Raw genomic sequence first — 13,209 nt, forward strand, 5'->3', positions numbered from 1 at the left:
CTATTATTATTGAATACATTGTTGAATTATGACTAGAAGGTAATGGGTTTTTTCTCCTGCCCTATAGATGAAGACAATCCCGTGTGTGCAAAATGGAGCTCATAAAATGTCAGAGCAGGGGGTTGGGGCGGGGGCTGAGAAGAAGGGGCTCTAGCAGCCTGTCCACTCACAGGAGAAATGTGGCCACGGGAGAGTCCTTTGTCTGGCTTTAGTCACAAAACTCAGACTAGAGCTGTTCTGGAGAGACAAAATGAAGGTCTGGGGAATCCAGGAGGCCCTGGGCTCCCGCTGTGGAAACAAGGACAGCTCTGGAGGCTGATTGCTCATCTGCTTCCTGGTAGAGTTGGTCCAGATTTAGTCTATAGGTTTGTGCAAGGGCTAGGTCCTAACGCAGAAAGTATAGACATGCTGGCAGGGGGCACATCCTCAGCCCTCCCCAGAAGGTACCTAGGTTTTAAGAAAATGGGACCATAGCCAGGTAGATAACACTGTGGCAGACTGAGGGCACCTATGCACGGACATTGCCATCATGGTTGGATCCTGTCCCACTTGAGGCTCGGTTGACATCCTTGCTGATGGTATTGCTATTCTCCTTGGGAAAGGACTAGAACCAATACCCTGGGGCCAGTGGGAGGCTCAGCTCAAGGACACAATATCTCCCAAGCAGGACATCAACCGCAGGTGCCAATAAAAGGTGTCCTTTAAGCCAAGTAATTTGGAAAGAGAAGCCCTATCTTCTGGGAAAACAAAGACAAACCCTAATATATTAAAGGGTCTCCTCAGAGAGACCCCTGATTACTCAAAAGATCAGCCTAACAGTCCATACAAGAGAAACCAGCAAGATGAAAAATACCTCTTGTCCAAACTAAGACATACAAATGATCAATCTTTTGCATTAGTGCTTCGGTTCCTGTATCTAAGCCAGGACCTAATGGACAATGAACTGGGCCCAGGATAAAATCCTGATTTTATCCTGCATTTGGAAAAGGGCATGATGCTTTCTATGATTTCAAGATACTCTGGAACATAAAGATTCTTCTTTTCTTTTTTTTTCTTTTTTTTTTTTTTGTGGGGCAATGAGGGTTAAGTGACTTGCCCAGGGTCACACAGCTAGTAAGTGTTAAGTGTCTGAGGCTAGATTTGAACTCAGGTCCTCCTGAATCCAGGGCTGGTGCTCTATCCACTGTGCCACCTAGCTGCCCCTAAAGACTCTTATTTTCATTTACCCTACATGCCACTCAACTCTGGATCAATTTGCATGGATTACTAGGGTTTGGTGTTGAATATTTGGATAAAAAATGTACTTTATTTGGCTTGAATCCTAAACTCTGTTTGCACCAGGCTAGCAGACCAGATGAGGAACATGCATTTTATTCAATCAATAAACAAACATATATTATGCACCTACTATGGGCCAGACATTATGCTTAGTGCTAAGGATACAAAAAGAGGCAAAAGATAGTGCCTGGCCTCAAGGAGCTTAAAATATAATTTAATTTCAGAAGTAAAATGTTTAATCAGAACTGAAACTGATAGTAAAGGAGTAAGGAAACCTCTAAGTACTGACCTTCTTCCCACTGGGGATTAGGGACTCCATCCTGAGCAAAAAAAAAAAAATAAGGAAAACAGTTTCCTCCAAGACTCACATACCCCTGTTCGAGTTGCTACTATTACAACTGATCAACTAATGATTATTTATTAAGCATCTATGTTCCAGGCACTATGCTAGGCTCTGGAGATACAAATAAAAAGACATAGACAATCCCTGTTTGCAAAGAACTTACATTTTGCAAGGGACAACAAGTTTATTTGAAAATATATAGAGAATAGGGCGGAAGCTAGGTGGTGCAGTGGATAAAGCACCGACCCTGGATTCAGGAGGACCCGAGTTCAAATCCAGCCTCAGTCACTTGACACTTAGTAGCTGTGTGACCCTGGGCAAGTTACTTAACCTTCACTGCCCTAAAAAAAAGAAAAAGAAAATATATAGAGAATAAGCATGAAGTAAATAAATATAAAGCTATACAAAGTAACTCAATATAAGATAGTTTGAAAGAGAAGGCACTAACTGTTGCAAGGGGGAGTCGGAAAAGGCTTTATGCAGAAGATGGTGTTTAACCTCCATCTTACTGGAGAAGAGGTACTCTCTGAGATGGTGGTAAAGAGGCAGCACCTTCCAGGCATGTAGGAGAGCCACTGCAAAGAAACAAATATAGGAGACGGTGTATCACATATGTGGAACAGAGAACAAAACTTTGAAATCTATTCCACATTGTTGACATTTGCTCCATCACTTTCTTAGTCTAGAGACAACAAACAAAACAATAAATCAAGTGTCAGCCAATCAATTTTAGACATGTAAATGCTTACATTGAAAATTTAACAATCAGCTCTCCAGTTAGAGCTGGCACCAGCATAACCCCGAATCTTAGCATCTGAAGAACCCAAGGTATAGGTATTCCTAAACTCAGACAGTAGAGCAGGAGGTAAGGGTAAAGCCCCTATCTCAAGCACCATTAATGGTGGTTTTTTTATTTTTGCAGGGCGGTGAGGGTTAAGTGACTTGCCCAGGGTCACACAGCTAGAAAGTGTCAAGTGTCTGAGACCAGATTTGAACTTAGGTCCTCCTGAATCCAGGGCTGGTGTTTATCCACTGCACTACCTAGCTGCCCCCCATTAATGGTGGTTTTGAAAAGGTACCTGGCAAGGAAGACATTTGCTTGCCTGCCTAACCTAAGAGGAAAGTTTGTAGTCTATGCCATTTTGACCTTTTGCCTTGGGCAGTGAAATCCCAGGCTCTAGCCTTTTAGTGAGAGGTTAAGGGTTTTCTGGGCAGTGCCAGCCTTGAGGGCTGTCTCCCAGGTAAGCTCAGTTTTGAGACTCAGGGGAACTGACCTCATTTTCTGAGCAGCATACCTCTTGAAGAATGGAGAGAATAGTGCCTGTGGCTGCCTGGTACTTGGAGAAGCAGCAGAAAGAGATGAAAGCAATAATATGGAAAATCAAGGAATCTGGACATCAAATTCCATTATTACTTTTTTTCCCCTGGATTTGGAGATCCTCTTCTATCACGAGTTCCCTGGAACTCTTCTGTACCATTGCATTGGTGAGAAGAATATAGTCCATCACAGTAGATCAACACACAACATTGATGATACTGTGTACAATGTACACAGTAAAAAAAAAAAAAAGAACTGTGGAGTATAGATGCTGAATGAACCATACTATTTCTTTTGTTTTTGGTGCTGTTGTTTTTCTATTTTGAGGTTTTTCGTCATTGCTCTGATTTTTCTCTTATAACATGACTAATGCAGAAATATATTTAGTTATTATATAACCTATATCAGATTACCTGCTGTCTAGGGGAGGGAGGGAGAAAAATCTGAAATTGGAAAGCTTGTATAAACAAGAGAACTATCTTTACATGTAACAGGAAAAAATAAAATATTTTTAAAAATCCATTATTACAAGGAACTATTTAGACAGTACAATGAAAAGGAGGTTGCCTTCCTAGCATCTACAAGTGGGTTTCTTTTCCAGGTGAGGTCACTGTGAAATGAAAGAGAAAGTCATTGGAATATCAAAGTATTGCCTAGTTAGCATTCTCAAGGGTAGCTCCCTTCTGTGGGAAGTCCAGACCTTTGTGTCTGGTTGGGAAATGGCTGGATAGAATCTTATAAGAAAGAGGGACTCACCAGATCAGCAGGAGTGTTGTACTCCACTTTTTTTTTTTTTTTTGGGCAGGGCAACAGTGGTTAAGTGACTTGCCCAGGGTCACACAGCTAGTAAGTGTCAAGTGTCTGAGGCTGGATTTGAACTCAGGTCTTCCTGAATCCAGGGCTGGTGTTTTATCCACTGTGCCACCTAGCTGCCCCCTGTACTCCACTTTTAACTCCAAGTTCAGTTCTCTTCCTAAAGGACTCAGTCTAAACCACAGAGGTGGAGCTGAACGTGAAGGATCTGAGAAACTTGTGGGAAACTGGAACTGAAAAGGGAGAAAATGTATACTGATTGTTTATGGGCTTTTGAGAGTCCTTTATGTGTTTTCTAGGTGCTTTACGGGCTCCTGTGAGCCTCTGGTGTGTTCTGCATTTTCTGCAGGGTGAAATAAAGATTATCTTGCACACGACAAATGCATTTGTTTCCTTGAGTGCTTATATTTCTCTCCTTATCCACATTTATGGAAATTTATACAATAACTATATTCAGTGATTTTCCCAAAACAAGCTTTGTGTGAGGGCAATATGAACAAAAGAGGCGATGATATGTTGATCAAGCCTGGTTTGTGTGAATTGGGGGGGGGCGTGGTCTGAGCACAGAAAAAGTTTTTTTTTTTCAACAAGTAGAGGTATTTTACTCACTAAAACAGTATGCATCATTAAGTAGCTAGTTCTTCATCACTGAAAGTACTAAAAGGTTGGATGGTCATCAGAGGTGATCAGAAAAGAAATAAATATACTGTAATCCTTGCAATTAAAGTTATCTAAAAAATGGAAGGAGCTGCTGAAGGAAGTACCGCGTTCCCCTCAAGTGGAAGCCAGGTGATTACTTGTTGGGCAGGTTGGAGATGCCTGCTAAGGTATAGATTGACTAGATGATTTTGAGGTTCATTTAAACTCTTGTAGCTCAATGATCTGTTTTGGATGAAGACCTTCATAAACTGGGTGACAGTGGAACCACATGAATGAAATGGCCCTTTTCAACTCAACATTTGATAGTTCTGATTCTCTGGTATGTCAGAAGAGTGTTATCTTTCAAGACAGTCACCTTGAGAGGTACTGGATCAAAACAGTACCTCAAAGCTTATTTATGAGTTATACTTTGTTTGCTTTTAAAAAAAATTAGTCCCATTACTCGGTAGACACAAATCATCTTTTACCCAAAATAGTGAGTCATCTAGATCACCCACATTATTTACCCAACTTGGCTCCAAATGATTCCTGGTTATTATAAAAATCAAATCCACCCTCAAAGGATGAATATTTGTCATCACTGAGGAACTTCAGAAAGATGTGCCTCAGCCTCTTGAAAATAAGTCCAAAAGAGATCTTATCTCTTGAGTCAGCAGCATCCAAAGAGTAAGTTCACCATCTCCAAGAGGACTATATCTTGAAGACAATATCCATTTGAATGTCTTGGTTCTGGTATATTTGTTTTCTTTTATAGTCATATGATATAATTCACAACCAGCACCTGCATTGAGCAACTTAATGAGCTCAGGAAGATGAGAGCTAAAAAGATAGGAGAACAGGAAAAGCAGATAACAGTTGATAAAAAAATTTGGTCAGATTACATTAATTCATACTCTACAATTGGTGAAAATGAGTTGCTAAGCCATAGAGAAGGGTTTGAAAAATAATGTGCCAGTACAGGTAAATTAAGTCTATTTCTGTTATGGAATTCACTTTTCTAGCCTTTTTTAAATTCTGTCCTTTAAAGTTCTACCTTATAGACTACTCATGATACTATTTTATTCATGAATATATTCATGAATCACTTTAATTCCCAATGATCTTTCCTCTTAATTCCATGATAAAGTGTTGAAAAATCATGAATAAAATTTAAGTAGTAATGTAACTTACCAACACTTTCCATAGAAACTGGAACTGCTTCTTCATCTAAAATACAATGAAATTATGTCAAATTCACCTATTTGCATAGAAAGTACATCTGATATTTAGAAATTTTCAGTAAATCTTTAGGATAAAGTGACACATATAAACTCATAATTTATAAAGTAAATTGAAGCATAAAAAGTTTATAAGAAGTCCCTGATTTGATTAATTTTTTAAAAAGCATTCATTAGTTAATTAATATTTTTATTAAATTGGACAGAAACTAGAAGTTAGTTTCTAGTTTCACTGGAACACTCAGAAACACCTTCCAATAAATTAAAATAGCTTACATTCTTAATATTGTGAAACAAATGTAATTCCTTTTATTATACAGATAAGGCCACATCCATTTTGGTTTCTAATGCATGATAAGAAATTGAATCCATAAGAATGTCTTTTTTAATGAAGACTCATACTTACAAGTTACCTTCTGTTTCGCTAACTTGGCTTTGCTATCTGGCTTTTCTTTCTTGAGTTTTGGACCCATTGTTCAGATTTAGCCTAGAAAGATAATGATTGTCATTAATAAGTTTTTATTTAAAATCTTTCATCTTGAGGATGATGATTTAATAAATATGAGTGGATGTTTTCTAAAAATGGTACCTCTGATACAACATACTTCATTATGCTTTACTGACTACAGACCAAACAAAAACAAGAAACGGAATGTTTCTGTGGATCTACTTATCATCAACAAATGACAGATATCGTTGTTTTGGGGTTCCGGCATGTATGTGGCTATGGAGGTGAGGCTTGATAGCATTTTTCATAATTTTTCATTGTATTGCTGAAAACAGCTAAGTCATTCACGGTTGTTCATTGTACAATATTGCTGTTACTGTGTAAAATGTTCTCCTGGTTCTGCTCACTTCACTCTACATCAGTTCATGTAAGTCTTTCCAGTTTTTTTTCTGAAATCATCCTCTTGCTATCTTTTCTTAGAAGGTTCCTTTTCATTATAGGAATTTCCATTCCCACTTGAAGGCAGGGGTTGTCTTTATTTTGTATTTGCATCTCCATCTCCTACCATATAATGGGCTATAATATAATAATATGTAATTATATATGTGTATGTATATATATTTATACATACATATGTATGTGTATATATTTATACATACATATGTGTATGTAATATATGTGTATATATTTATACATACATGTGTATGTAATGTATGTGTATATATTTATACATATGTATATGTAATGTATGTATATATGTTTATACATACATGTGTATGTGATGTATGTGTATGTGTTTATACACACATGTGTGTATGTAATGTGTGTATATATTTATACATATGTACATGTAATGTATGTGTATATATTTATACATACATATGTACATGTAATGTATGTGTATATATTTATACATATATGTATATATATAATGCATTGATTGACTAGAATGTAAGCTCTTTGAGGGCAGGGACTGTTTCATTTTTGTCTCTATATCTAGTACCTACCACAGTGGCTGGCAGAGTGCAGGCACTTAATGTTTGTTAAATGTTTGTTGATTAATTGATTCTAGGATTATCTCAGTACCAAACCTCATTAATACTTGGGAGATCCTGGTGCTTTATCCTTCTTCCAACCATACTTGCTTCACCTGACCCATATTGGATATTTTGTCATGTGACCTATAGAATAGCCTATACATTTTGCCTTTCTGGATATGTATGTAAGTATTGCATGGCCCTTTATAAGAAGGGGATGGGTAGATTCTGCTATTATAGGTATACCTGCTGGGTAAATGTAGTGGACCCACTGCAGGACTGTTCCCCTCTCAAGTTTATATATCAGAAAATTGTTTTCGGACACAGTAATAGTTGATGTGTTTATGGCCTTTTATTTAGCATTTTACAGAATGCTTTACATATATCATCTCATTTGATACAACAACCCTGTGAGGTAGGTATTCGACTACAGGCATGACCATCTCCCTTTTTTACAGAGGGGGAGACTGAGGCTCAGAGAGGGTCATTGTCACATACCCAGTAAGTGGAGAAAACAGAATTCTGACCCTGGTCTTTGGACTGGCTACAAATTCAGAGATTTTTTTTTCATGGTACTACTGAAAAATGCTAACTTGGGTCTATCACAAATTTATACCTGCAAGCAACTCTGTCCTAATCCTGCAAAAGAATACAATCTTTGAAACTATCCTGTAAACAGGTAATATCCTGCTATCTATGGGAGAAAAGAGTGGAAGAATTGCATTGAAATTATTTTCCAGAAGCTTCAGCATCTGGACAGAATTCTTTATAGTCTTCCCTGAATAGAAGGAAGGTATTTATCACCCACACCTGAGAATATTACTTGTACAGGAAAATTTTTAAAATATATATATTGAAGTAGGCACTTGTTTTTTGGATGACAAACCCTTCCATACTGGAATAATGATAAGTTAGCATCTAATTTTTTAAAGTCCTCGAAATATATTCACATCTTAGAACAAGGATAAGTTAACAGACAATTTCCAAAAGTCTTTAATCCATATCTTTCATTAACTGAAGTTCTTGTTTAAATGCTGAACACTGGGGGGCAGCTAGGTAGCGCAGTGGATAAAACACCGGCCCTGGATTCAAGAAGACCTGAGTTCAAATTCGGCCTCAGCCACTTGACATTTACTAGCTGTGTGACCCTGGGCAAGTCACTTAACCCTCATTGCCCCACAAAAAACAAAAAAACAAACAGAAAAACCACTGAACATTTATTTGGAGAGGACTAAAAAATCAGGCCATCAGCTTGGATTTGAGTCTCATAGCTCCTGTCCCAATAGGGTTGGCCTGATGCTTCTTCTCCCTATGGCAATTTATTCAAATAGTATTCACTAAGCAGCTTAGAATCCAAGTTTTCTTTCTCTTAGTGCAGAGCAGAGTATATGAGATTGAAATTTAGAACCAGTAGGGTCGAGTTACATAATTCAATAATAAAGAAAATACAGTAAAACCTCCTTTGAGAGGTAATCGAAATAATGATGCCTCATTTTAATCACAGGAGAACTAATAAACCTACTTTTTTAGTCAAGCAATATGGGGGGAAAATCCTCATCATTTGCCTATGGGGTCAGGGAGATGAAACAAGGAATAAAAAGTGAACTTTGTTTGTAAGTTTGTTTTGTAAGATGTTTTCTCTTTCTGAAATGTCCTTCCCTCACCCCTATCTATGCCATCTTCCCATTTCCACCCATTGAAATCCCACTCATCCTTTAAGGCCTGGCTCAGATGTCACCTCCTTCATAAAACCTTCCCTATTCCTCCTCTTCCCTGAGGGATGTAATCTCGCCATGTTGTATCTCTCTTAGGGCACCCATCCTACTCTTATCTTCATTTTTCTTGTATCATCTAGAATCAACAAGATTTGTTTAGAGAATCCCAGAGTAGAAAGAGATCTCCAAAGGTCCATCACATCTATCCTATACCTGAATAAATATGGTGGGCTGTGGAAGTCATCCAGTCTTCACTTGAGCACTTCCCATGAAGGCAGACCCACTATCTTCCAGTGGCAACCCATTCCACTTTGGAATAGCTCTAATTGTTGGAAAGTTTTTCCTCACATCAAGCCCCAAATTTTTCCTTTTATCAATTATTCCTAGTTCTGTCACCTGGGACCAAGAAACACAAGTTCTCACCTGTCTTCCATTTGATGGCCCTTCAAATACTTAAAGAGAAGTATCATGTACATCTTCAGTCTTCTCTTCTCTGGCTAAACAAGTCCAGGCCCTTTCAATCACTATGAACAGAACATGATCTAAGAAAATCCTCTAGCAAATTGGGTTCTCTCCAGTTTATCACTGTCCTTCCTACAGTTTAGTGCTCAGAATAGAACACAACACTCTTTGTCTGACTAGGACAAAGACTTCATATTTACCCCTATTCAGTTTCTTATTAAATGTATGCTGCACTCCAGTAGATGTGAATAGATGAAGGAAGGAAGAATGGAAGGAAGGAAGGAAGGAAGGAAGGAAGGAAGGAAGGAAGGAAGGAAGAAGGGAGGGAGGAAGGAAGGGAGGGAGGAAGGAAGGAAAGAAGAAGGGAGGAAGGAAGGAAGGAAGAAGGGAGGGAGGGAGGAAGGAAAGATATAAGTACCTACTATGTGCTAGAAACTGTGCAAATATTCTCTTATTTAATGCTCACAACAACCCTGGGAAGTAAGTGCTGTTATTATCCCCATTTTCCAGATGAGGAAACTGAGGCAAACAGGTTTAAGTGATTTATCCAGGGTCACACAGCTAGTAAGTATCTAAAGGCAGATCTGAACTCAGGTCTTTCTGCCTCCAGCTCCAGCTTTCTGACCTCTGGGCTGCCTCACTGTCCTGAAATAGTGGACCCTGAAAAGCACACCTCCACTCAGAGGACTAGGTTACCTAGAACCACAGCTTTAGATCTGGAAGACCATTGAGTCCAACACTCTCATTTTACAGACTTTCCGGTAGGTTTCCAATCAACACGCCTCCTCTGCTCAGACAGCCTGGATGTTCAGGAGGAAGGGAAATATATCAGACTGCCCCCACCCTGAATCAACTCTATCCTCTGAACTTCACCATTGGTTCCCACCACCATCCTATTCTTACTGACGTTTTCAAAATATCTATTATGCATAGAGTATATAAAAGATAAATTTAGTGGATAAGCTGGAAAATGCCACTCTCAATCAGATGATATTCATTACAGCTCACACTTCTGGAGTGGTTTAAAGTTTTGCAAAGTACTTTCCTTGAAACAACTCAAGGCAGGGGTTAAAAAGGTATTATTAGCTCCATTTTTCCAGGAAAGAAAACTGAAGCTCTGTCTGTTTAGGATTTAGCAAGGGTCCCAAAGTTAGTCCATGTCTGAATTGAAATCTGAAACCAGATCTCCTGACAAATACTCCAGTGTTATATACAAAGTGACCATTGACATTGTGAATTAACCAATATTGAAATAATAAGAGTTTGCTATATATTTCAGTCTTACAACAAAGGAATAATAGCAAAGCTTTGAAGAAATTGTTTTTCAGAACATTCCCTCAAGAATAGCTCATCACCTTTATATCTTCAGACTCTATGTGCTACTGTTCTCTTTAATTTCTTAAATTACAAGTGTTTTCTGTTCTTACTGCATTTCTAATTCCAGGGTAGTCAAATTAGATTAGTTCCAACATTCTACAGACAGAGTTGGCATTGTTGGAATGGTAAGGAGTCTTGGACAGGATGAAAAACAGTTTGAAATCTTGTTTCTGAAATTTCAGTAGTAAAATTATCAGGTAAATAGCTGCAAATTATTCTCTGCTTGCAACTATATGGATTCAGAAACTTAATGGAGAACTGCTGTTTCTGTACTGGAAGTTTAATTCAATTGAATGAGCATTTCCTGCATACCTGCTATGTTCCAGGCACTGTGCTCAGCACTGAGGTTAAGTAGACAAAGAGGACACAGCCCCTACCCTGGAAGAGCTTACACTCTATTGGAGAGTGGGAGTGGTGTACACAGACAAGAATGCACAGAATGGATGCAAAATAATGGGGGTAGGAGGAAAGCAATCAAAACTGGGGGAATCCTGAAAGTTTCTTAGAAGAGGTTTACACTTGAGCCGAATCTAGAGAGAGCTAGGGGATGGATATAAGAGACAGAGGTTGAGTGCCAGATTTTGTCTGAGAGTTGGGGTTCATATCCTGACTGCCACTTAACTACTGGGGTCACTGCTTTGGTCCTCATTTTCATCATCTGAAAAAATCAAGAGAAGGATCTGAATGATATCTAAGGTCCCCATTCATCTCCAGAGCTAAGTTCTTTTTAATGGCTGGTGCTGGTGACTTGTATAGATCAGGGACTTTAATCAAATGAAGTTCTAAGTCTCAGAGCCATTCTCGGTCTATTCATGTTTTGGATTATTTTGATGTATTTTGGATTTAATTTCTAGATTATGGAGAGAGCATGAAGGAGTATCTTCTATGTAAGCTTGGTAGGTCATGTAGCCCCTTGGATTTGGTTCCTTCATTTGTAATATGAGGGATGTAAAATGACTGGTATCGTCTAAGATTCCCCCCTCCAATTCTCATATTCCAAGGTTCTGGCATGAAACTCATTGAACTTGGATTAGAAATGCACATACATATGCTAAAAATATGATGCTTTTTTCAGGCTCTTTAAAGATCTTTGATATCATGCAGAACATGAAAAAGATACTGGAAATAGTTCTCCATATCTTCACTAAATACACTAGGTTTAATTCCTATGACTGATAATTAGAGTTAGCAATAGCTAGCATGTATGTAGCACACAGCTGGGTGGTGCAGAACTTAAAACATTAAGTTCGTTTGTCATTTTATTTTTGTTCCTGTTGTTGCTAATCAGACACATTAGCAGAGTTGCATATCGGAAAGCAAAATGGATCCAAGGCTGTCCTTAAAAATTTTTAAATATATTTACTAATAATCAATAAAAAGGAATATTCAAACACAAAATAAGGAATAAAACCATACCATAAACATATTATATACCACTCATTTTAAATGAAATAAAGTCAAAGCAATCAAAAAGCAAACAAAAATGTTCCTGGTGTCTGTCTTCTCTGAAGTCTCTCTGAAGCTCTATATGGCTTTTGTTTTCTTTTTAACAAGTGTCATGAAAATGGTGGCTCTTCTGGATAGAATGAACTCCCTTGGATCACTTCATTTGAGTCTTGCCATATTTCCTCATAGTCTTCACATGCATCCTTTGTTACTGTGCTGTAGAATTCCATTACATTAATCTGCTGTAATTTTTCACATTACTCTTTTTCTGTCTAATGCTCTTTGCAGCGTTTTCATATTCATCATGTTTTGACCCCCTAGGTCATCTACTCTGAAATTGCCAGGTTCCTAAACACAGCTTCCTTTCTTCCTAAGCCATTTTTCCAATTTCATCTCTCGGGATCAGCTTTTATCCATTTTACATCTATTTTGTATAAATGTTATATATTCACATCATCTTTCTCCTTAGAATATAATCTCTTTGAAGGTGGGGGCTCTTACCCTTCTGTCTCTGTGTCTCCAGTGTCCAGGACATAATAGAAGGTACTTAATAAATTCTTGTTGATCGATTATTGATTTTTAATTTTTTTAAAAAAAGTTTTGATGTTTTGTTTTTATATTATAAACTTTTATATAGTGGCAGCTAGGTGGTGCAGTGGATAAAGCACTGGCCCTGGATTCAGGAAGACCTGAGTTCAAATCCAGACTCAGACACTTGACACTAGCTGTGTGACCCTGGGCAAGTCACTTAACCCCAATTGCCTCACCAAAAAAACAAAGAAAACTTAAAAAAAAAAAACAAAGTCTATCCACAGCATTCTCCTCATCTATTCGTTGAGTGATCCTATAAAAAAGAAGAAATGAGGTGTCTAGCAGGGCCCGACTAAGCTAGGTTGGCTCTCCACAAAGCTCACTTCCTTTCTAGATGTTCAGCAGTCACCTTCTCAATAGCGTCCTCTAATTTTTCTAAGAATCAAAGTCAAGTTCACTGGCAGAAAACTGGCAAATTCTGTCTTCTCTCCTTTGGGGGAGAAATCAAATGATCTGCCCTTCTCTGGGCCTGTGGTACAACTCCCACTTCCTAGACTCTTCTCA

General features: G+C 38.2%; 1 protein-coding gene across 1 annotated transcript in view; it reads right to left on the reverse strand.

Annotated features, from left to right (window-relative positions):
- Positions 1–13,209, reverse strand: part of DNAI3 (dynein axonemal intermediate chain 3) — a 130,540-nt gene that overhangs the window by 89,007 nt on the left and 28,324 nt on the right. Inside the window, exons 2-3 of the mRNA XM_044005324.1 lie at positions 6,036–6,116; positions 5,583–5,618 (exon numbers count right to left, since the gene is read on the reverse strand). Of these exons, the coding sequence (XP_043861259.1) occupies positions 5,583–5,618; positions 6,036–6,102 (103 nt within the window). The 5' untranslated portion in view covers positions 6,103–6,116. The remainder of the gene's footprint in view (positions 1–5,582; positions 5,619–6,035; positions 6,117–13,209) is intronic.

The sequence above is a fragment of the Dromiciops gliroides genome, chromosome 4 (assembly GCF_019393635.1).
Source record: "Dromiciops gliroides isolate mDroGli1 chromosome 4, mDroGli1.pri, whole genome shotgun sequence".
Classification (NCBI taxonomy): Eukaryota; Metazoa; Chordata; class Mammalia; order Microbiotheria; family Microbiotheriidae; genus Dromiciops; species Dromiciops gliroides.